The sequence below is a fragment of the Centruroides vittatus genome, unplaced genomic scaffold (genome assembly GCF_030686945.1).
Source record: "Centruroides vittatus isolate TY-2023 unplaced genomic scaffold, ASM3068694v2 contig_799, whole genome shotgun sequence".
Classification (NCBI taxonomy): domain Eukaryota; kingdom Metazoa; phylum Arthropoda; class Arachnida; order Scorpiones; family Buthidae; genus Centruroides; species Centruroides vittatus.
The window spans coordinates 222,464-246,197 of record NW_027122516.1 but is presented as its reverse complement, the minus strand read 5'-3'; the positions used below and the strand labels follow the sequence as shown (position 1 = coordinate 246,197).

Below are 23,734 nucleotides of genomic sequence, written 5' to 3'. Positions count from 1 at the left end.
AATATTTCTTATTGACATAACTTTTTTATATAAAATTTTGAATATGTAAATGGATAAAATAAGTCGAAAATGCGTTTAACTTTTTCTTCTTCTTTGCGGAATTTTTATATTGTCGTTTACAATGCATACGATCGAAGAGAAAATGCAGCTAGTTGTTAATGGCATCTAAAACTTTATAAAATTGAATCTTTTTCAGTTGCTTGGTTCCTTTTAATCATATGCAGAGCAGGATTGAGCTGAAATGTCCCTGTCCAAGAAACATACATGATGCCTCCCTTCACGAATAGATGCAACAATCGATCGATGTATCAATCAATCAATCGATCGATGCATGTTTATTTTCCGCTGGCTTGAGACGTCATGTGCACTAACATCAATGGAGTAGCTCGAAATTTAAAAATTAAAGTGTAATTTTACAAACTTTTTTCTGAGCAATTGCGAATGCTTCCAATTGCACCCAATTTCTAGATGAACCTGTCCAAACGGAGAAATTCAGAGAAACGGCTTTTCTCCATGTCTGTAACGCCTGAATAGGGGCCAATTACCCTTAAAAGACCTCCCGGAAGGCATTCCCCCTAGACAGATCACCCAAGTGTTGCGATGCCATAACTTAATAAAACAAAACAATTACCAGGACACAGTGGTTGTATTTAGAATCGATCACTGGTGGACAAGAGAAGAGCATTGTTTGTCTAAAGTAACTAGTATTTAATCTGAAAAAAAAAATAAATTGGTGAAAGATGAACATTAATCTCCTGGATTAACTTCCAGCAATTGTTTTGCTTTTTTTCCTCTTTGAACAAAACAAAACAAAATTGGTAAGTTACAATGGAATAGCACATTGATTTATTTCCTTTATTTTATTTTTGAAATTAACTTATTATAAACAGACCTTGCACACGAAATTTCCTTAAAATCTGTCTGTTTTTTCGGCGCAGCTTTCGTGATTACTTTTTTTCACAGATTTTATATTGAATCCAGTCTTCCTGTAAGTTAGGATCTTTCGGGTGACCGTAAAATAAATTGCAAATTGAGCATAAAGCGTTACTGTCTCGGCAGCTGGCATAGCCTCTAAGCAAAATTCCAACGCAAAGAATAGGTGATTTTACCGCAATTACGTTATACTAACAAGCTTGTAAGCTAATAAAACACAAATACAGTAAGACCTGTTTAAAAGAAAGCTTTTTATTGCTTTATTTTCTAAAACTAATTGCAATTCTTTTACTATAATCTCAACAATGTAAAATTATCACAGAGAAATGTAAAGATACTATATTCTTTCACTAAAATAATACAAGAATCTAAACAGAGCCTGATTAAATGAAAGAATCTACAAGGTAATATATGTATATATATATTTGATTTGCCAAAATACATTTAATTTGTCCTTCTTCTTTGCACTTTCAAACTTTAATTCGAGTAAATATAAACGATTGAATCTTTTTCTAAGCAAGTCTAAGGCAAAGAAAATTACTCCAAAATCAATTCAATGTCATCTGCAAACGGAAATCAATAAGTATAAGAACACTTTTACAGGTTATTCAATAAGAATCTTGAAATAAATTACTATAAGCAAGATAGATAGATATTCTAATAACAATAAATTCAAAATAAAACTCAACATAGACTATAAAAATTAACCTCTTGTGTGTGAAGACAGAGGACATATAACAAATTTGATTGTTTTGTTAAGTTATGGCAACGCAACACTTGGGCGATATGCCTAGGGGGATGCCTTCCGGGAGGTCTTTTTTAAGGGTAACTGGCCCCTATTCAGGCGTTACAGACGTGGAGAGAACCCGGAAAACTCCACGTGGCCAGCCCGTCCTGGCGAGGCACGAACGAACTCCCAGTGCTCAAGGAACAGAACCGCTTGGCCACACTAATTTGATAGCCTTGAAAGATAGTATCACTTATAAAGTGTGCTCGAGACAAAAACTCACACGAGTTAAGATCCAAAGCATCAAAAGTGCCATAAAGGATATCTTTCGCATGTCCTCAAATGTCACTATAGCAGATTAACTTTTGCATTTCAACTACAAAATATCTCTTTAGACATTGCTGATAGGAGTACTTTAATTTACCATCGCCTTTCATGATAGATAAACTCATTTTATTCACAAAAATTTAAAAATCTGTTGGAAAATTAATTGGGCTTCAATTTGAAAAAATTGTCCATCTTTTCTTAATCTCGAGAAAGGAGTTAGACAGATGGAAGACGAGACCAGATATTGTACTTTTAGGGGCAGGAGGCCCCAAATAACTATAAACGAACTTCTGACGCAAACCGAAAGTCACGTTATTTCAATTTAAAACTTTTTCCTGAAAGGAGTTAATAGATGACCGGCTCGACTCTATTGCTAACGGAAAAGCATGATGTACAGGGGCAAGCCAATACTAATTTCAGGTGGAAAGCATATATTTTGAATTAGATAAATTAAATATTGCAATCCGGAATTGTGACGATGTAATAATAACATCTAAACTAGTTAAGCAATTAAGGAAATGCCTAAAGGGGGCATTTTTTGCATATTATTTTTTAAAAAATGTATTAATACATGCCTTGAATTTAGAGCAAAACTTCTTGCCAATGGACGACGTGCATCTTAACTACGATTTCGATCATGTCTTTTTATTTTTTAATGAAAGATAAATTATAGAAATGCGCCTATTTTTGTACAGGAAAAAGAGAATATTATAAAAATTATTTAAAAATTTAATTATAAATTTTTTTATTATTCTGTCATTTATTGTATATTCAGCTCTTCGAATATAAATCGACTTTTAAGCGTAAACTTTTAATGCAAAGTGACGTTAAAAAAATTTTTTTAAGTGCTGATGTTGCAAGATATCCTCAGATATAATAAGAGTCGATTGTTTGTGCTTCGCTGTCATTTTTACTCTTCTTCTTGACTCTGTAAGGTTTATAATGCAAATTAAAGTCAAGCGATAAACTGCAAACTTAAGTGAAATTTTATATATTATAATTCTAAAAGAAATTGGCTTATAAAATACAAGAATAAGAATTATTAAGACGTTTTTTCAACAGAGAATAGTGTTTTTTTTACTTTCCTGCTCTGTTATATATAACAGAGAAAAAGCATTGTGATCGTTAAGAAAACGTACAACCCCTTAAGCCCATAACCCGAGATATCTCGGGCTGCGCGTGCAACTGCGCGGTCCATAACTCGAGATATCTCGGGCAAGTATTAAATAATCGTTTGTAAACGTCCTATGCCTGATATATTACGGAAAAAGCTTATTTTGTATTCTATTGGATGTTTTCTATGACATCAGCAAAGTTTGAAATTATACATCGAATAGAAGATTTTGTTATTGACCAATTTTTTGGTCCCCTCCTATAGAAACATCACAAATCACCGATATTCTCGTGATGTATTTATGTGCATACGGTAACTGATGCACATCTGTGTAGAAACCTATCGTCCCCTGAAGCTTACTTGGGAAAATCCCGCTAGCTTTCACAAACAGCTGTTCTCAAGGACATTTAGCTATGTACACAAAATAGCGGCGCGCGTCACGTGATCCGTTTCAATTTTTTTTTCTGTGAAAGATAATTCGTCTCTGAATAATATGTAATAAAGGAAATAAAGTTTTTTGCTAAACTTTTTTAGAAATGTATTTCATAAATTGGTGTATTATTAATTTTTTTAATATTTTTGGGTGTTTTTCCTGTAAAACACAAAAAAACATAATGTGAGGTTATACTTAGCATATAATATAAGTAATAAGAAGAAACTAGTCTAAAAACTATTAAAAAATCACGAAATACATTCGAGTAGTTACAGTAACTCGTTCAGACTCGTGTAGAAAAACCTACTCCCCTTCAGGCAATCTTGGGAACATCCCGCGAAAGTTTACAATCAGCTGTTCTCAAGGTCATCCAGCTGTGTATCTATATGTGAAGCTAGCAAGAAGCCTGTGTCAAGTGTCTTCTTGCCAGTTTTGTTTTATAAGAAAAATAACAAGTTTCTAAATAATACATAATAAAATAAATAAAGTTTTAAACTAAAATTTTTTAGAAAATCATTTCGTAAAATCGTGTATTATAAATTATTCTGATTTTTTGTGAGATTTTTCTGTAAAGCTTGTATGTCAGCATATAAAGCTAGAAACGAATATTTATAGAATAAATATTATTGTGATATAAGAAATTGTTTGTATTTGTGTAAAAATACACATAATAAAGCTTTTATAATAAAAGTTCTTTGGAACACCTGCCAGCAATTATGGAGGAAATCAAAATAACACGCTTGTCTAGCCTAATTTTTTCTTATCTTCCTATATCGATTGTTCTGTACAGATTGTTGAATATTTTCTTGCAGTTAGTATTTTTATACTTTATTTTCATCTAAACACATTTGATGTAATTTTATCCATATATACAAATTTACAATAATATTTACATGTTTCATTTTCGAAAAAATCATAAAATAAAAATAAATCAATAGATTTTATTTATTTATTTTATTATTTAGATATTACTTTACATTTATAATGTAAAGTAATATGTTCTCTTTTGTAATAAACGAACTGCGCCCTTGTATAGCCTCATGGTGTAAAATATCATTGTTTACAATATACTATTTCTCTCTTCATGACAAACTCCAGGGGGTAGTGCGGCTCAAGCAATGTAGGACAGAAAAAAACCTTTCTCTGGTAATAAGCTAGTGAAAAATATTCATATACAGAGTTTTTATAAAAACTCTGTGTTCTTTTATCAAAAATACAATGTTTTGCAGGAAAAGCACTTTTACGGGTGCAAGTATTGTTTCAAATGTGCTATCTCGTTTCAAATTCGCGCTACATTCAGTCTTTTTTTCTTTTCTAGCAAAATCATATTACAGTTTACTGTAGTTTTGTATTTTGTTTATCACGAATTTAAAATTATAATAATAAAATTTTAAAGTTTCAAAAAAAAAAAACTGTATTTATTTATAGAAAATCGCTATAATATCGTAAATTCATTACTCACGCACGTGTTCTTTGAAAACCACAGCTTTCTAGCTTCAGCAAGTGAGAAGTTATTGTCATTTTTCACACTACTTCTCTAATTACTCTCCTAGGAGGGGAGTGGATGAGTCATCGGAGGGTCGAAGTCAACACAAGTTTTCTTAGCGATAATGTATAAGAAGCATTATTTTTATAATATTTCGACGATTTTTAAATAATCGACTATACTATGCAAATTTGCATGCGATTGTTTACATATTTTCTCATATTATGTAATAGCAAGAAAAAATGTTCACTTTCCCAAATAATTTATAACTTCACAGTTCTAAAATAATGTTTACTCACCTAAATACTCTCTAAGAACAATAAATTAGCTAATTAGAGCTAAAAACGATAGAAACAAGCAATTTTATAGCGATTGTTTAGATATTTCAAAGACTAGCCTGAGAGGGATGGCACTTAGTGGAAATTTGAGCTCCACTGTTTTCACTGGTGGCTGATTCGTTGATCTAATTTCCACATAGACAGAAAGTAACCAACTACAGTGTAAAAGAAGTTGACTATCGATTTTATCAGCCAATAATCTGCCTCCTCATCTCTAATTGCTTTACAATGGGAGAGGACGGTATTTCGCGAAATATTTATGGTCCGGAGGTGGTGACAAAACATTTATTGGTTGAGACAGTCAAAAGACACATACAAGAAAGCAAATGAGAAACTTAGATTGCTACAGACTTGATTACAGTTTGTACAAAACTCCTCCTTCCTATGTTATATCTATAGAACAACCTTCTTTTGTTTATTGGATAAAACAAACCGTCGTTCACATGCTTGTTGAGCTGTATTAGGTAGATTATAGCTAATTGACTATCCTTCGACAAATAAGCTTCGATTCGGGTTTGTGGGGTGGGAATTTTCAAGCAAAAAGCCATGCCTTCTCAGAGAGACTTTGTCAGCTATAAACATATGCAAACAATCATAAATCATTACTCTCATTTATTTTTACCCGAGTTTATTAAATTTATATGTATATTCATACTATTTTACGTTTATAAACGTTTTTTCAGAATCATCCAGCCACAAGTTTTTCTAAAAAACAAAGTGATTCCGGTTTATTGTGGTACTTCCGTAATACATAAAAAAATAATACATGTATAGTCGTTCATATAATAAGGTAATAATCGCTTATTATAGTGCTCTGTTATTATAATAGTATAAATAACATAAACAAAATCATATATACACCATCCATGCACAAATGTGTGTTGACCTACTTTTACAACTTCAACCGCCCCCCCAAACTAGTTGCGTTGTAAACTATAAGCTATATTGTATCGCTACGTCAGTTTAGAAAGCTGCATGATTTTTTTGAGAAAATATACCTGTCTACGTAACATAACAGATTGATCGAATGTTTATACAAAAAAGTTTTTTGATTTTTTCAAGTCTTGAATTTTATAAATTTTTGTAAACATATATATATTGTAGTCAGCAATCATAAACGGTGATATGTTATTCGTATTTCTGTAAAATTATTTACGTATAAAAGCATTTAGAAAGAACTTCCAAACACCTGCAAGTAATTATCAATTCTCAGATGAAGAAGTTGTAATAAGCATTTGCTAAATGGAAATGTGTAATGTACTGTAAGTACAAAAGTTTCCGATAACGGGTGTAGCGCTGCCTGTGGCGATATCTTTGGTCTTAGTTCTAAAGATGCAGTTAGGCCCCATCAGGGTTCTCAAATGAATTTATGACTTTTTTGATTTTTTCAAATCTTGAATTTTATAAATTTTTGTAAATATATATATGTTTTAGTCAACAATCATAAATGGTGATAAGTTATTCATATTTCTGTAAAATATTTTACACATATAAGTATTTAGAAAGAACTTCTAAACACCTTCATGTAATTATCAATTCTCAGAACTTGTAATAAAAATTTGCCAAATGGAAATGTGTATTGTACTGTAAGTACAAAAGCTTCCGATACTGGTGTTCTCAAATGTTACAGTTTATGACTGCAATAAATGTCAGGTGTTTATTCCTAGAATTTCGGTGTCTCTGTTCTTCTTTCGAATGCTTCGAGAAATTCTCACTAGTGTTCTTGCTCTTCAGTAGACACGACACGTTATCATTTTGTTCTAGTGCGATCTTACTTGTTAGAATAACTAGCTCTATAAAATTCATCCTGTTATTTTCAAGTAAGTTTATAAGAAATATAATATTCCTGGAAAATAATAATAATTACTATTTTATTTCGCGTTCGATATATATAACGGGTTTTAGATCATTTTTTTTCCTTTTGCTACAGTTGGAAATTCACTACTTTCTGTTTTGAATACACATATTTCGCTATTGTATCAAGTAAGTTTATAAGAAATATAATATTCCTGGAAAATAATAATAATTACTATTTTATTTCGCGTTCGATATATATAACGGGTTTTAGATCATTTTTTTATTGTCAGCATGTCAGATTCGGAATTTGACATCGAAGAACTGTCAATGTCTGAGAGTGAATCAGACAGCTGCATCAGCATTGATGAAGATGGATTATCAGATCACAGTGAAGATGGATCAGATCACAGCGACGATGGAGTCGACACCTCTATAAGAAAATGGGTGGAAATAAACAAGGATGATCCTCCACCACCTCCTCCGCGATTTCCTTTTCGGGGAAGTTCAGGATGCAATTTCACCCTTGCGGATTATTTTGACCCTTTAGCGTACTTTCTATTATTTTTTAATTTGGAATTAATAAACATGATTGTAACCGAAACGAACAACTTCGCATTGCAACAGGCACGGTCATCAAGGGATCAGTGGGAGCCAGTGACAGTCGAAGAAATATATATATTTCTAACGATTAGTATATTGCAAGGACTGTTGTACAAACCCAGTGAGAAAATGTACTGGTCCAGGAATAAACTTATAGAAACCCCAATTTTCGGTAAACTAATGAAAAGAACAAGATACGAGGAAATAAAAAAAAATTTACATTTTGAAAACAATACCAATTTTAATCCCGAAACACACGATAATCCAAAACTTTGGAAGATTTGGCCGATAATAAATAATTTAAATTCAAAATTTTCCCAATATTATACCCCGCAACAAAATATCAGCATCGACGAGAGCCTCCTATTATTCAAAGGCCGTCTTTCCTGGAAGCAGTACATTCCTCAGAAACGGTCTCGTTACGGTGTCAAATTTTTTATGTTATGTGAATCGGAAACTGGATATTTGCACAACTTTCTAATTTATACAGGAAAAGGCACTTGCCTAAATAAAAAATACGGGCATTTTTTATTTACGTCACAAGTTGTGCTATCATTACTGGACCCGTTGTTAGACAAGGGATATTGTCTAACTACGGATAATTATTATACTTCCCCACAATTAGCAGATTATCTAATAACGCGCAAAACAGATTGTTGTGGAACACTACGAACAACAAGAAAAGATGTACCGAAAATATTACACAAAAAAAAATTAAAAAAAGGAGAGACTGTGGCAATGCAGAGAGGTAAAGTGCTGATACAAAAATGGCATGACAGGAGAACAGTCACTTTCCTCTCTACTTTCCACAGTGCTACAATGGTAAGTACAGAAACGCGTACCGGTAATGTACTAATGAAGCCACAAGTTGTTGTTCACTACAACAAAACTATGGGAGGTGTTGACCTTTTAGATCAGCATCTCCATGATTATACTGTGGCAAGAAAAAGAGGGAAGAAGTATTACAAAAAAATATTTTTCCAGTTACTAGACATTTCACTTTATAATGCCTATGTGTTATATAAAAAAAATGGTGGACAGAAACCAAACATGCTATTTCGACTGACTCTAATAGAACGACTGATAACCACATACCACACCGTAACGATGGCCAGTAAACATGGTCGGACGAGAACTGCAGGTCCGTTAAGACTTACGGAAAAACATTTCCCGGACTTTATTCCGCCGACCGACAAAAAAGTAGCTCCCACTAGATGTTGTGTTGTCTGTTGTAAAAAGAACAAGGACGGAAAAAAAATTAGACGAGAAACAAGATATCAATGTGAACAATGTCAGGTGGCCATGTGTCCGGCCCCTTGTTTTAAGATTTATCACACAAAAGAAAATTTTTAATATTATTTCCAACTTAAGTGTAATTTGTATTGGTGTAAATTGCTTATTTATATTATTTTTATATTCTGATTTGTATGCTTTTTTTATCATTATACTTTTTTATATTTTTATCTCTTTATTTTGATATTTTTCATTTTTATTTTTTTGTGATTATAGCTATGTACTATACAATATGTAAAGTATAGTATATTATGTATATTTGTAAATATTTTTTTTTCATTGTAAATATATTTTTTTTTCATTGTAAATATTTTATTTTTTCATTTATGTTACTTATAACTTTACTTTTATTTCATTAAATTTATTTTCATTTTATGTTGTATTATGTTTCATTTCTTAAATTATTTTTAAACGCTAAGCGACGCTAACTACGAATGGCAGCTTTCCAGCACGACACGGGAGTCATGCAGACAAGCCAACATTTCAGGCTCCTGTACCCCTGTAAAGTTGGCTATCCAAAGGGAAAGATGCCATTTAGGAACCAACTTTGGTGCATTCACAAAAATTAAAAAAATATTTGTTTTTCAATTAAAATGAAGTGTTTTTTTAAATATTTAACAACAAAATGATTTTCCGAATGACATGCCAGTTGGAAGACATGTATGAAACGGGTTAAAAAACAATTGAAGGATAACACAGATGACAAGAATTTAATACGGTAAAGTAAATATATGCAAAAAATTCGAGTTATTTTTCTGTATGTATGGATGTTAGTGTGTGGGGGGCACAATTTTCTTTACCCTGTTTCAAGCTTAATAACTCCTGTGCTTTTTGTCGAAATATTTTGTAATTTTGCAGGGAGGGTTGTGTGTATTACAGGTATTTATTCAATTAAATTTTGGTGATTAAAGGTCGAGAGAGTGGAGAGATTAAGTGGGGTCGTGTGTCATATCTTTACATTTTAAATTTAAAGATATGACACACGTACATTAAAGTATTGTAGCTTACTAAAATAATTTAACTAAATAAGTAATTAAAATCGATATATAAATTACGAGAAATACATAAATTTTCTTAATTTGTGTTTAATTCACTTTAATTATATATCAAAATATATTTATTTAGTATGAAGTCGCATTGTCTATGACGTTACATTAATTTCTCAATCCAATAATGGACACGCTTCACAAAAAAGGAAATATCGATTCCAATTTAACCGATTCTTATTTATCACTTTCAAAACTTTTACACTTTTCTCTTTTACATTATAAATACCCTTTGGCATTTTAAAAGAAACTTTCGGTTGTGTAACGTTTCATTAAGTCTACGTCGAAAAACAATAGTTTTCTGCGCTAAAAATTGTTGGTTGATGATAAAATACTAGAATTTTTTTAATATGAAAAAAAGATCATTATACGACGTTAATGTAAAAAAAAATTACAGATTTAGTGCTTTTATATTCTCAATAACAAGCATCGTTTATAGAACATTTTCCTTGGAATAATCACAGATAAAATTTAACATAAGACACTTGTTTTTCGAGATTCAGGGTGAAGAAATCACAGGCAAGCTACATTGCATATACGCACACACATGTTAAACTGTAAATTTTGTTGTTTATCATGTTTTGGGGTGGAAAGAATGATGGGGTGAGCTTACTCAACGATTTAGACTGAAGAATAGAAGAGAATGGGGGATGAGGAAAAGGATAAGAAAGAAAAGAGAAGGTCTCAGTAGAAAACAGAGCAAAACAGTTATTATTTATAAATTATATTAACGTTTAGAAGAAAATAAAGTAGAATATAATCTTATTTTTTGGAGGGAAAATTAAATTTATTTATAATTTTATACAAATTAATGCTATATTTTTATACAAAAAAAATTAAATGTTGGCTTCTCAATTATCATTATGTTCTTTGCATAATTTATAATAATTATCTAATTATTTTTATTTAATTTTCTTCTTATTATTATTATTGTCTATATCTAATATTAAAAATTACACGAATTCTGTGAAATAAATTTGAATTCAGTTTATATATATTTTAAAATAATTTAGAAATAAGCAATAAAAATGCCATATGAGTAATAAAATTAAGTAGAAATAATTGTGAAAATAATAATTTTAGCTACGTTATTACAGAAAGTAATAAAATGTCTAATTTTAACAGCAATTTAATTAAGTCTCTACATTAAATGATATAAATACTTTTAAAACTTGTTTTAAATTGAAAACATATTATGGAGAATTTAAATTTAACAGTCTTTAAAATATATATAAATTACGTTTAATTTAATAAGAATAAAATAACATAATAATTATGAGCTTTATACAAAAAATTGTAAATGCTAATAGCGAGTAAAATTTTCATTTAGTCCGACTCCACTCGAGATGTTACAATTGACCCCTCTCTATCTTCCCAGCCCTTCCTCCTTTAACCACCAAAACTTAAGGATAACAATCCCACTAATACGCAAACCTACCTGTAAAATTTCATAAATTTTGGACAAAAGGCACAGGAGTTATTAAGCTTCAAACAAAATGGTGTCCTCCCACACACACTAACAACCATACATATAGAAAAAATCCCCCCCCTAAGTATTTTGACATTTCTCGAGGTTTTGAGTTCAAAAATGTAAAATATTGAGGGGTCATTTTTGACAGATGACCATATTTTGTTTCTGTTATATGTAACAACTGAGACAGTAAAACAAGAGAGCACTAATCTTTGTTTTAATATAAGATATATTGTGTAACTATTCTATAATAGTAAATGATAATTTAGAATAGAAAATATGTAATTAAAGATAATGTAATTTTCTTCTCGGGTAGAATCGATATTAGAAATGTTTACACAAGAGGAACAGTGTTATTTCTATTGTAAATTTAATTTGATTCAGTTCCTGAAGATGTTTTGAAATGAAAAAGTGCAGAAATATCTCTTTATTCACCGTTCTGAACTGAATGAGAACAGTTCACAAATGTCGGAGGTAAGAGAAGAGGAAATGAACAAAGGAAGAAAAAAAACGATTTCCGCTTCATACTTTTGTTTGATTGATGAGAAAAAAGCTTTTCTCGCATCTCTCATAATCATAACAATAATAAAAGACGACTGTCGAAAAAATTCATCCTTTTTTTACCTCCAGAGAGATGTTAAGATTTCACCACTACATCCACAAGACACGCAACCTTCGGAATAAAGGATAACTTCTATTCTTACTGTGGACCACATATTATTTCTACTTTTTCTTCCTGTATAATACACCAAATAAATTTAAACTGTCCAAAGAGGAGTATAGATTAAAAAGTAATTTATATAAAACACGTTGTTTTACAAATTATTGGGCTACAATTTGATAAAAATTGTAGACATATAAATTCCCACATTCGTGACAGACATGTCTGGCTGCCAGTCCTTCCTTCCTTCCTTAATCTCGAGAACGGAGTTAGAAAGAAGACCGGAACAATAACAGGAAAAGTATGAAGTAAAGGGGCAAGACATCACTAAAAAAACTTGATAACATCGTTACGAAAAGTTTCAGCCCGGCTCGTAGTCTATTTAATATTTAAATCATGCTTCGTAAAATAAATTATAGATTTTTTAAACGTGAAATACAATTAATTTACATAATAAAACTATTTGAATGTAGTGTGTTTTGCCCTTTTTAAGGGTAACTGACTTATATTCAGGCGTTACAGACGTGGAGCCCTACTCTTTCTATGTAAAAATGGTCCATATTTAGTGTTAGGCATGTGAAGAAAGCCCAGGAAACTCTATCTAACTAGCCCGTTGTTAGGCGTGAAATCATAATCAGTGTTTAGTGGTTGAATAGGTAAAATCACTGGTCGTGGGTTTGCACCTCACCAACAGGCTGACCATGTGGAGTTTTCCGAGTTTCCTCCACTTGTCTAACACCTAAATAGAAGCCAGTTTCCTATAAAAGTCCTCCACTTGACACCCCGACTTTGGCTGATTACTCACGTGTTGCATTTACTAATCCCATTAAACTAGCCCACATTTATCATTTAGTTTTCCTTTAATCACGAATGCAAATACTATTCATTGAAGTATTACTAATTGTCTCGGATTTATTCTGGGAATAAATATTTATATTCAAGATTTAATTAATTTTCTAATTTAAATATTTCAATAAATCTTATTATGAATAAACAATAGGTACATAAAATAATATAAATTCAGAATTTATAAGAAAGTAATTTAATATATTTGTTTATATTTAAATGAATTTATTTCTGTTTATTATTAAATTTAAGTATTGTTAACTTGATTTATTCAAATTGTAAATACTAATAACGAGTAAAAGCGTCATTAAGTCCGACCCTACTCGAGATACCTCACACGACTCTCTTTATCTCCCCACTCCCTCGATCTTTAACCACCAAAATTTTATAACATTTATACATAACTTCTACAAAATTTCATAAATTTTGACAAAAGACACAGAAGTTATTAAACTTCAAAGAGTTTGAACAAAATCGTGCTTTTCCCTCACACACACACACACACTAACAGCCATACATACAAGAAAAACCCCAATTTTTTTACATTTCTTGACGTTTCAAAGGTCTTCTGAAAATGTAAAAATCTTCTGGGGTTCATTTTTTAACCGATCGCCATACTTTCCCTCTGTTATATATAAGAGTTGTAAATCTTTAACGTTTATTTTACCAAGAGATTTGTCTTCAATAATAATTGAATTCAAAGCTTTGACTTCCTAAACAATTTAAAATGTCTTGTATATCTGATTATAGTTTCGATAAAACTGATTAAGAAAAGTTATATTTTTCTATTTTTAGATTTAATTTTATTACAGTTAGATCCTTTTAAAGCCACCCTCTTCAAAGCCGCACCCTCCATTAACACAATAAAACTGGTATATTCAGTTTGGATCCTTTATAAAATCAATGATTTTAAAATTACACCACTGAAAAATCTGAATTTGCAGCAGTTATTTGCTAATTCAACCTATCCTATGCAATATTACATAAAGTTATACTCTTCATTATACACGTCAGGTTTGGTTTCCTTTTTAAGACCATAAGTATTGGCTTAGTTTGGCTATAAATAAAATTGTAGCCTCTTTACTTTTAAATTGAAATTACGTGACTTCCGGTTTAGACCGGATATTCTTATATTGTTAGTGGGGCCTCCTGTCCCTAAGGTTTCTATATCTGATCTTGGATTTCATCTATCTAACTTCGTTCTCGAAATTAAAGAAAGACAGACAGACAGACAAGCGACTGTGGGAATTTATAGCAATTTTTTTCAAATTGTAGCCCAATGAATTAGCATATATTTCTAATAGTTATAATGGTAAAGAAAATTAACGCAAAGAATACGTAACATAGGACGTAAAGAAACTAAGACCTCAGATTATGTTTATAACATCGATGCAATGGAAACTTAAGAAGTATTAATTTAATATTCCCAACAGCAACTAAAAGATAACACAAGAAGTTATCTCTTTAAATAACATCAAAAACACAATTTAAAACAATTGCATTTGCTCTTTAAAGCGAACGTCTACAAGGTTTTTGCAGTAAACAACTTTCATTTCATTTGAATTTTTTTCTATTAAATTTAATTATATTTAGTGTAATGTTTGTTAAATATATTCTAATAATTGGTCTGCAGACCGGTAAATTCCCACTGACGTGTCTCTCTGTCTGTCATTCCTTAATCTCGAGAAGGAAAACAGATAGATGAAAGTCGAGAACAGAAATGTAAAGGTTGGAAGACGGAAACCCCAATTAACTGTGTATGACCTTCCGGTTTAGACCGGACGTTACGTTATTGTAATTCAAAATTTATTTTCAGAACCGAGTCGGATACATGACCAATACGACTCTATTGTTAACAGGAAAAGTATGATGTACAAGGGCAAGACAGTACTAAAATTAAGAGCATTGTGCATCGAGATTTAAAAAATTGCAGCTCAGTATTGTCTCAATAAATAATTGCTCGTTACTAAATTATATTTAATAAATTGAATACAATATTCTTAATTGAACAATTCTCTTACATTAATTCTGGTGATTCTCCAGGAATATAACTCCAGCAACAAATTAGATCCGAGAAAATTTATCACGCGTATAAGTTGATTGTATTCAATTACTTGATATACATTTAAAGAAATTAGTGCTTACAAGTCTTTTTTTCAGGAAGAATAATACCTGAAAATCAATTTATAAAATGGAAAGGTAACGAATAAAGCCAACATTTCATTTATTTTTAACGTTGTTTTTTTCCTTAAATAAAAAACCCATTATTAATTAATTCGAATTAAATCAAATTGTAGACCCATACATTCCCACTGTGGTCTGTCTGTATGTCTGGCCTTCGTTAATCTAGAAAACGCAGTTAGATAGATAAAAATCGAGACCACATTTTGAAAGCTTAGAGGCCGGAAATCCCGATTAAATAAATACAAACTTCTAGTCTGGATCGATGTGTAACATTTTTAAATTAAAAATTGCATCCCAGCATTGTGACGATGTCATTATTTCATAACATTGAAACGAAGACTCAAGATCTTACACTATGGAAATTATTCGTGTTTAGATATTTTATTTTTATTGAATTTATTTAGAAACCATTTGAAATTTTAAATCGGCTTCGAAGTATCGATTTTAGATACTTTTTGTATAAAAACTCGCTCAATTTATTTCTTAGAGATTCTAGTACAGATTTAAAATCCTGTTGATCGAACAATAAAAGACGGTTTTTTCATGTGTCTCGTTTCTTCTTGCTTACTCGAACCTTCTCCTTCGGTGGTTGTGGTGTCATCTAAAGTATACACTTCAGTCATTGTCGATACCCCCGCAGATGTTGGATGGCTGGAAATGAATCGTTTCGAAAATTTAATACGCCCTTTTTCTTCGTTTGTTACGTCATAATCGACTGCTTCCAAATATTTTTTCCTTTTTGATATTTCTTCCTCTTCATCAATAATAGATTTGTCTCTAACTTCTTCGAAATCTTCCATAGTCTCGTTTAATCTGTCCAGTTTTTTCTTCCAAGAAATTTTATTCTCTCCAAACTTCTTACTGTCGTATATTAATGAATTTTTAACAGTTCGTTTCTTTAACTTTTTGTCTTCGTTCTTGATATTATACTGCAATTTTTGTATATATCTAGCAGTTGCTTTGATATTCTGCTTTTCTTCTTTGAGAGTTTTAAAAATCTGACCTAGTTTCTCGTTTACATTCGTTTCTATAAGTTCCTCCGATCTCTTCTTGAATAAATTTTCTTTCCTGATGTCGACATTTCGGGTGAGTTGATTCATTTCTCTACGAATGTCTTCTGTTTCTTTCTGTGTATCTATATTATCGATATTCCTTTTTAACTGCTCAACGTATTCGTTTACGTCATCTAATTTTTGCTTAATTCGATCGCTTTTATCGCTATGACTTGAAATTTCTTCGTTAATTTTACTGATTTCGTCGCATTTAGAATAAAGTTTTCTTCTTGTTTCTTGTACTAAACGATTCAACTTACTGGAAGATTTTTGTGAGGCGTTTATTTTACTTATCAAAGCATTGTTGGCGCGTATTGCATCTGTACTGAAATTATCCAAGCACGTTTTCAAATTCTCATTCTCTTTTCTCAACTCATCTATCAACTTCAACAAGTCATTCTGGGGCGTATTATAGCGTTGATATTCATTGTTAGCAATCTTTTCTAAATGCTCTATTTGATCGATGGCTTTCATGTGCTTTGCATTCAACGATTTAATTTTTTCGTGTAATTGATCGCTTTTCTTTTTAACTTCCGAAATTTCTTCTTTGGTCGGATGCTTTTTCAATTCCTCCTCCAGATTCTTGGAATCTTTTTCAAGATGGGATACGTTTTTTTTCAAACCACTTTTTTCTATTATTAATTTTTCTGTTTTAATGCTTAATTTTTCTTTCGTTTTATCGTATTTTCCCTCCCTTTTTCTGCTATTATCCAAAGACTGTGGTATAGATGCAATTTCATTAGAAAAAACTTCGAAACTCTCTACAAATTTAGGCATTTTCCTTTCTGTGTCACTGATGAGAATATTTAAATCTGTCGTCGATAATTCTCCTTCTTCTCTCGTTGAACCATTCTGTGATCCTGTAAATCCTTTATTATATTTTATATCTGTCTTATATATTTCATCTTTTATCAGATTTACTTCGCTCTCATCTGATGAAAGTCCATAATCTTTTTTCCACGCATATTTCGAAGCTTGATAAATCTCTTGACTGGGTGTTGATGCAAAATATTCATTTACATTGTAAACGTTTGAATGATTTTCTGTTATATTTTCTTTTCGTTTAAAGGAGTCTTTACAGAAATTACTCGTGTTAATATCTTGGAGATTTTTCTGTCCAAATTCTGCAATACTGGAAACATCTCTAGTTAGAGAGACTCCGTGCAAAATTTTCTTACAGAAACTTGAATCTTCCATATTGGCTAATAGGGATTTTCATTCTAATTTTATCGTAGTAATTAACGACTTTTCAAAGATAAATTTAGCTCTAACAATTATGTATTTAATTATGCTAAAACAATATATTTTTCTTAATAATTACTTGCATTGTCTTCAGATTAAACTTATTATTATAAAGCTTATAAATTAATTGTCATACTCTTCAAATAATTTAAATTCATACAGTTTTAACGTCAATTTTTGATATTAGAGAAGGGTTGACATAGTCGATGTTGGTGATATTTCTATTGTGGTCTATCTGTATCCTTTCTTGTTCACTTGTATTATGCGTTAAAGTCTGGAAGCTTCATTTTCTAGAAAACAACAGCTCTGATACTCAAAACAGCTTCAGCTGTATTCTTCTGGTGTTTCAAAGCCTACGTGTCTTTCATTGTCTAGCCATACAGATAACTACAAATGAACTTCTCCAACTCCTAGAAGTGTTTTCTACGAAGGAAAAAAAGAGGTTTATAACCTCCTTGTGGACAGCTGGAAGAAAAAGAGAATAGAACTTTCTTTTTTTTGTGAAAAAACGAAAAACTTGCTTCTTTAGAGATAAAAACTTGAAATGAAATTGGCTAAACTCAAGTAAAAAGTGGTAATTAAGATATCATATTTTATTTTAAAATTTTTTTATATTTTTAGTTATTATAAAATGGCAAAAAGCTTAATTCTGAGGATAGGGGTTTATAAAAAAAATGTAAATGTTAATAACGAGTAAAATCATCATTAAGTCCGACCCTACTGAGATACACATGACCCCCATTATGTCTCCACCCCGTCGACCTTTAACCATGAGAATTTAAGAGCATCAATCCCCCTGATACTCAAACCTTCCTGCAAAATTTCAGAAATTTTCGAGAAAAAGCACAGGAGTTATTAAGCTTCAAACAGGGTAAAAAAATCGTGCCCCCCACACACTAGCATTCATACATACAGAAATTACCCCCCCCCCGGGAAAGTAAAAATAGAATGTCTGTATATTCTCTATAAACTTCTAAATTTTTTGATTGATCTAAACCAAATTTTTCATAGTTATATTCTATGAACCATGCATAACATATAGGCAACCATGAAACGTGAACACCACACTTCCTCCTGATTTTATTCCATGTCATCATGATAAATATAACAATAGTAGGTTAAAATAATTAAATTTTTAGTATAGTTTTCGTTTAAATGTTTGCTCTTATTAATTAATTATTAACATTTTATTTATATTTAAATGTTTCGCTAGGAAAGTGCCGGGCATGTTTGCTGGTTAGATAATAAAATAAAACTTTTTAAATTTTATCAACTTAAATTGAATTTGAATACTCTTAAACAACAATTTCATCTTTATAATTTGATGAAATAATTTTTTATTTCTTATATATTATATAACAATATAACAAATAAATATTATTATAAAATATTGTTATATATTTTTTAAATTATATTATTACCTTTATCCTCACATGAATAAAGTAAATAGTATAATTTTAAAAATAAAAAAAATTTCGTTTGCTACATATTTAATGTAGTTCAAAATATTCCTTTTTTTATTCTAAATTTCTAAAATATATTCTTATTTTCTTTATTAAATTTCTTAAAATATCCCTACTTTCTTTATTCTAAATTCTCTAAAATATCCCTAATTTCTTTATTCTAAATTCCTGAAATATCCGTATTTTCTTTAAATTTCTTAAAATATCCCTACTTTCTTTATTCTAAATTCTCTAAAATATCCCTAATTCCTTTATTCTAAATTCCTGAAATATCCCTATTTTCTTTAAATTTCTTAAAATATCCCTACTTTCTTTATTCTAAATTCTCTAAAATATCCCTAATTCCTTTATTCTAAATTCCTGAAATATCCCTATTTTCTTTAAATTTCTCAAAATATCCCTACTTTCTTTATTTTAAATACTCTAAAATATCCCTCATTTGTTTATAACTTCTCGAAAATTACTATCATTTGAGAATATGTAAAAAAACTTAACTTTAGTATAAAACTTCAATCATAAATATAACTTTTTTTATTTTTCCTTATAAAAATATAAAACAACAAAACATCAAAAGCAAGCTTTTTAACATAAATTTTAATAATAAGCAATAATTAGTGATCAAAACTACTTGCATCGCTACTGAAAAATTCGTATTTGAACAAAGATCTCTCGCAGAACAGGAAAATCTTTAACGATTAGCTCTCTCAAGAAAGGGAAACTGGGGATATTTCTCCAAATCCGGAATAAAATTGGGGATATTTTTTACACAATAAACTAAAAATTTTCAAGACATTTTTATTAATGAAGAAACATTTTACTTATTTCAATTATTTAAAAAAACTTGGCAAATGGGACTTTCTATGGAACAGAGGATGCCCTCTCTACCCACAAGATTTCTGCATTCCTGAACTCTCCTGCTGTAAATATTAGATATTTTACTTAAACTTTTATTAATATTGATATTATTCTATAATAATCCAAGCAACATTGTCAATTTAAACTCTTAAATTAGATAATAAATTTTAAAAAATTAATTCACAATTCTATTGTTGTTTTCACGAATTTTTTATGATTTTAGTATAAAGTCAGCATTTTTATTCTATTCATTTTATATTTTTAGTCATAAAATTTGTAAATGTAAACTAATTATACATTCATTGACCAAATTTAATCTTTAAGTGCCGACTTTTGTACAAAAATTAGCGTAAAAATTTATAAAATATTCATCTAATATTTATAATTATATATAGAATTTGTCAAAAATCTTTACAGTAGTTGCTGGTCAGATTCTTTTTATAGAAGAATCTCGCAAGAAGCTTTATAAAAAAGTAAAAAAAAAGGAAGAAAATAGTAGAAAATGATAAGTTTCTTTCTTTTAGATTGTTTTAACACTTGTAAAAATCGTTTGTAAGATTACTTTCCCCCATTTATTTTTTCAATCTTCAATTTCCATTTTACCCCCCTTCTCTCTCTTGTAAAATTGCTGTTTAAATTCGCTATAGATAAGAAACTAATGTAATTTGTAACAATTTTTTCCGCTTGTAAAAACTGCAATTTTTTCCAATTCTTAATGTGATAAAAGAATTTATGGACTTGAAAACAAACGCGATAACATAACAAAATGGCAAATAATATGTTATTTAATCCAAAAACTAAAAGTATATATTTCTAAATACTGAAACAAAATTTTCTTTAATGAAAGAAATATTATGCTAAAAAAAATCCAGCGACAAGTTACGTAACTTTCCCAACAAAAAAAAATTAAAATTATGTGTGGCACCATCTGTTATAAGATCTTATTTAAAAACTTTTATATTATTAATTATTATAAAATGACAAAGAGCTTAATTCTGTAAAGGTACAGATGAGTTTTATTTAAAAAAATAAATAATTGTAAATGCTAATAACGAGTAAAACTGTCATTAAGTCCGACCCACTCGAGATATGAAACATGACCCCCCTTATTTCCCCACTTATTCGACCTTCTACCACTACAATTTAACAGCACCAACATCCCTAATACACAAAACTCTCTGGAAAATTTCGAAAATTTTTGACAAAAGACACGGGAGTTATTAAGCTTACAAACTAACGTCCATACATATAGGGAAACCCCCCAATTTTTTGCATTTCTCGATACTTTAAGGTCCCCTTAGTCCAAAAATGTAAAACTCTTGGGGGTAATTATTTTGTATTTAATCATTTCTTTTATTTTTATAGAATCTAAGAAATAAAACAAAATTAGAAAGATCGGTTATCTTTGTATTATTTGTTGAAGCGAAGCGTTAGCTAAGCCGCATCTATTCGACTTACAGAACTGAGTTAGTTATTAAAATTTCATAGGATTGCGATCAGGATACCAAAACTGTTATAAAAAAGATGTGGATCCATCACTTCGTTTTCGAAATACAGTGGAGTCAAAGTGATAATGATCCATGCTCTTTGTGCAATTGAGCGGGTCTAAAAGAAAACCGGCGCAAAAAATGAACAAAGCACAAGAACAAAGGAATCGACGCCCATTGCTTTGTTCTAATGTGATTACTTGCGCCTCTCGTGTTGACAAGTTCAGTACAAGGATCTCCTCTTCCGTAGCTTGCAAGTGCAAGGATCATTTCTTTGTTTCTGGTTCCATCTCAATTCCATCACGATACGGACTAATTCGAGCGATGTCCTAATCTCCACCTGTATATATGTACCCTCATTATTCTTCATTGTTTGTAATTGATTTCCATATGAAAATGTTTATTTCTTATTTAATATTAAGCTAAATACACAGATTTTAAAAATCAACTGACCGAAGCGACCGAGTCATCAATAGCAACACGCAGCTGCTTCAAATCGGTTTTAATTGTTCTCAAAATACATTTCGGTTAATTAATTTTTAGTCCATGTAGTGATATTCAAAGATTTTATTTATATATAACGCCAGAAAAATTAATTTTTAGTTTTAGTTCCCGTATCAAAGAAATTGGTTTTTATCATATATTTAAATTTAAAACAAAGTTTAAAAGAGTATCTCGATATTAATTTTAAATTTTTATAATTTTAGAAAAATAATATAACAAATATTCTTTAGTTTTTAAGATACTTAAAACTTTATTTTTTATATAATTTTATTAAAAATAAATAGAATAAAACTTGTGTAAATCGAAATCGCACGGTACCGAATACACTAAACCTGTCAAAATAGAAACCTGTCTATGGGAAAATTTGTTCGGAATGCAGCGATTTCATGTGTTAAAACATACCTGTTCAAAACGGACACCTGTTAAACTGGTATAAATATTCATTTGTATACATTCCGGTTTACACGGGTTTTACTGCATTTATTCCGTTTTGAACAGGTTATTTTTAACATAGAAAATCGCTCCGTTCCGAAGAATTTTTTCCGTTTAAGTAGGTTTTTTTTTCTTAGTCGGGTTCCGTTTTTGACAGGTTTTAACGTATTAAAAAGCCTAATTTACTTCGGAAAAACCTAATCAATTCATTCATTTTCTATTCTGCTAAGAAGAAAAGTTAATAAACTGAAAACAATTTCGAACAGAATGATTTAAAATATTCTTAGAAAATCTGAATTTATGGTTTTATGAATGGTAATAAATTAAAAAAACCAAAAAAAGAATCTAATTTAATTTAAGCTGCAGAAAAAATTAATTCCATAAATAAATTAATAAATTAAAATAACATCTAGTAATATAAGAGAATTGACTGAAAATTCTCTTCTAATATCATAATTCTTTAATATTGATGATGAAAATTACAATCTTTCGTAACAAGAAATTGTGCATGTTAAAGAATTATGAGAATTGGCTGCAAGTCAAGTCATTCCGTGACTCCATATCTATCAAAGAATGTAGATGAATGAAATTTCTCTTCATCTATACTTAATTACAATTACATAAAAAATAGGATGAAAAATTTACAAAATGTCTATCGATATTATTATACCTTTAACATATTAGATATCTCTGTGTTTTGAATAGATAAATAATTATAATTTACAGAAAATTCATTGTAATTATTATATCATTAATTAAATTGGGCTTGAATATAATCGTTTGATTTGTTAGAATTTTTCGGGAAAAACCTGTAAAATGATATAATAAATAAATTTTTTTATAAATATTGTAATTAATAATGTAGAATTTAATAAATTCAAGTTTAAAAGGAACAGATTTTTATTGAAATTCTTTATACAAATTATCAGGGCCACCAGTGGCCAAGCGTTCTGTTCCTTGAACTGGGAGTTCGGTCGTGAGTTTGCGCCTCGCTTGAACGGGCTAGCCATGTGGTTTTCCGGGTTTTGAGTGATTAAGGTAACCTACCTTTCTTCGTGATTTGTGAACCAATTCGGGCGCGTCAAAACACCCAAGAGTTTTTCTGGAATGGTCCGTCCCGGATCGTGGGGCCATATCTACAATGGAGAGACAACGTAGTGACTGAGTGATCCCATTGTAGGCCTGGCCGAACCCACGATTGACTTGATAAAAGAAGTTTTCTTAAGTCAAACAAAAGGAAAACGATGCACATTACAATTAATTTCAGTCGACTTCGATTTAAATTACTCTTTTAAATCGATTCCTATCTGCTCAGTGCTGACTCGGACGTACCAGGTTGTCACCTGTTGTCAGTTTGTCATTTTTCTCGTGACATGTTCGAATGCGGAAACTATTTCCATTTTCACCAACTTCCAACGAAGTGTCCGCTTCCTGTCGACCCTA

General features: G+C 30.3%; 2 protein-coding genes across 2 annotated transcripts; one reads left to right on the top strand and one right to left on the bottom strand.

Moving 5' to 3' along the window:
- Nucleotides 1-7,295: 7,295 nt before the first annotated feature.
- On the top strand, nucleotides 7,296-9,137 carry LOC136981872 (piggyBac transposable element-derived protein 4-like). Its single transcript, XM_067278248.1, has one exon. The coding sequence runs from the start codon at nucleotides 7,447-7,449 to the stop codon at nucleotides 9,106-9,108; it is 1,662 nt and encodes a 553-aa protein (XP_067134349.1). The 5' UTR covers nucleotides 7,296-7,446; the 3' UTR covers nucleotides 9,109-9,137.
- Nucleotides 9,138-15,759: 6,622 nt separating this feature from the next.
- On the bottom strand, nucleotides 15,760-17,505 carry LOC136981961 (uncharacterized protein MCAP_0864-like). The gene has a single exon (XM_067278386.1). The coding sequence runs from the start codon at nucleotides 17,503-17,505 to the stop codon at nucleotides 15,760-15,762; it is 1,746 nt and encodes a 581-aa protein (XP_067134487.1).
- Nucleotides 17,506-23,734: the final 6,229 nt, after the last annotated feature.

Coding starts and splice junctions, on each gene's coding strand:
- LOC136981872 (XM_067278248.1), top strand. CDS start 7,447: ATGTCAGATTCGGAATTTGACATCGAAGAACTGTCAATGTCTGAGAGT.
- LOC136981961 (XM_067278386.1), bottom strand. CDS start 17,505: ATGGAAGATTCAAGTTTCTGTAAGAAAATTTTGCACGGAGTCTCTCTA.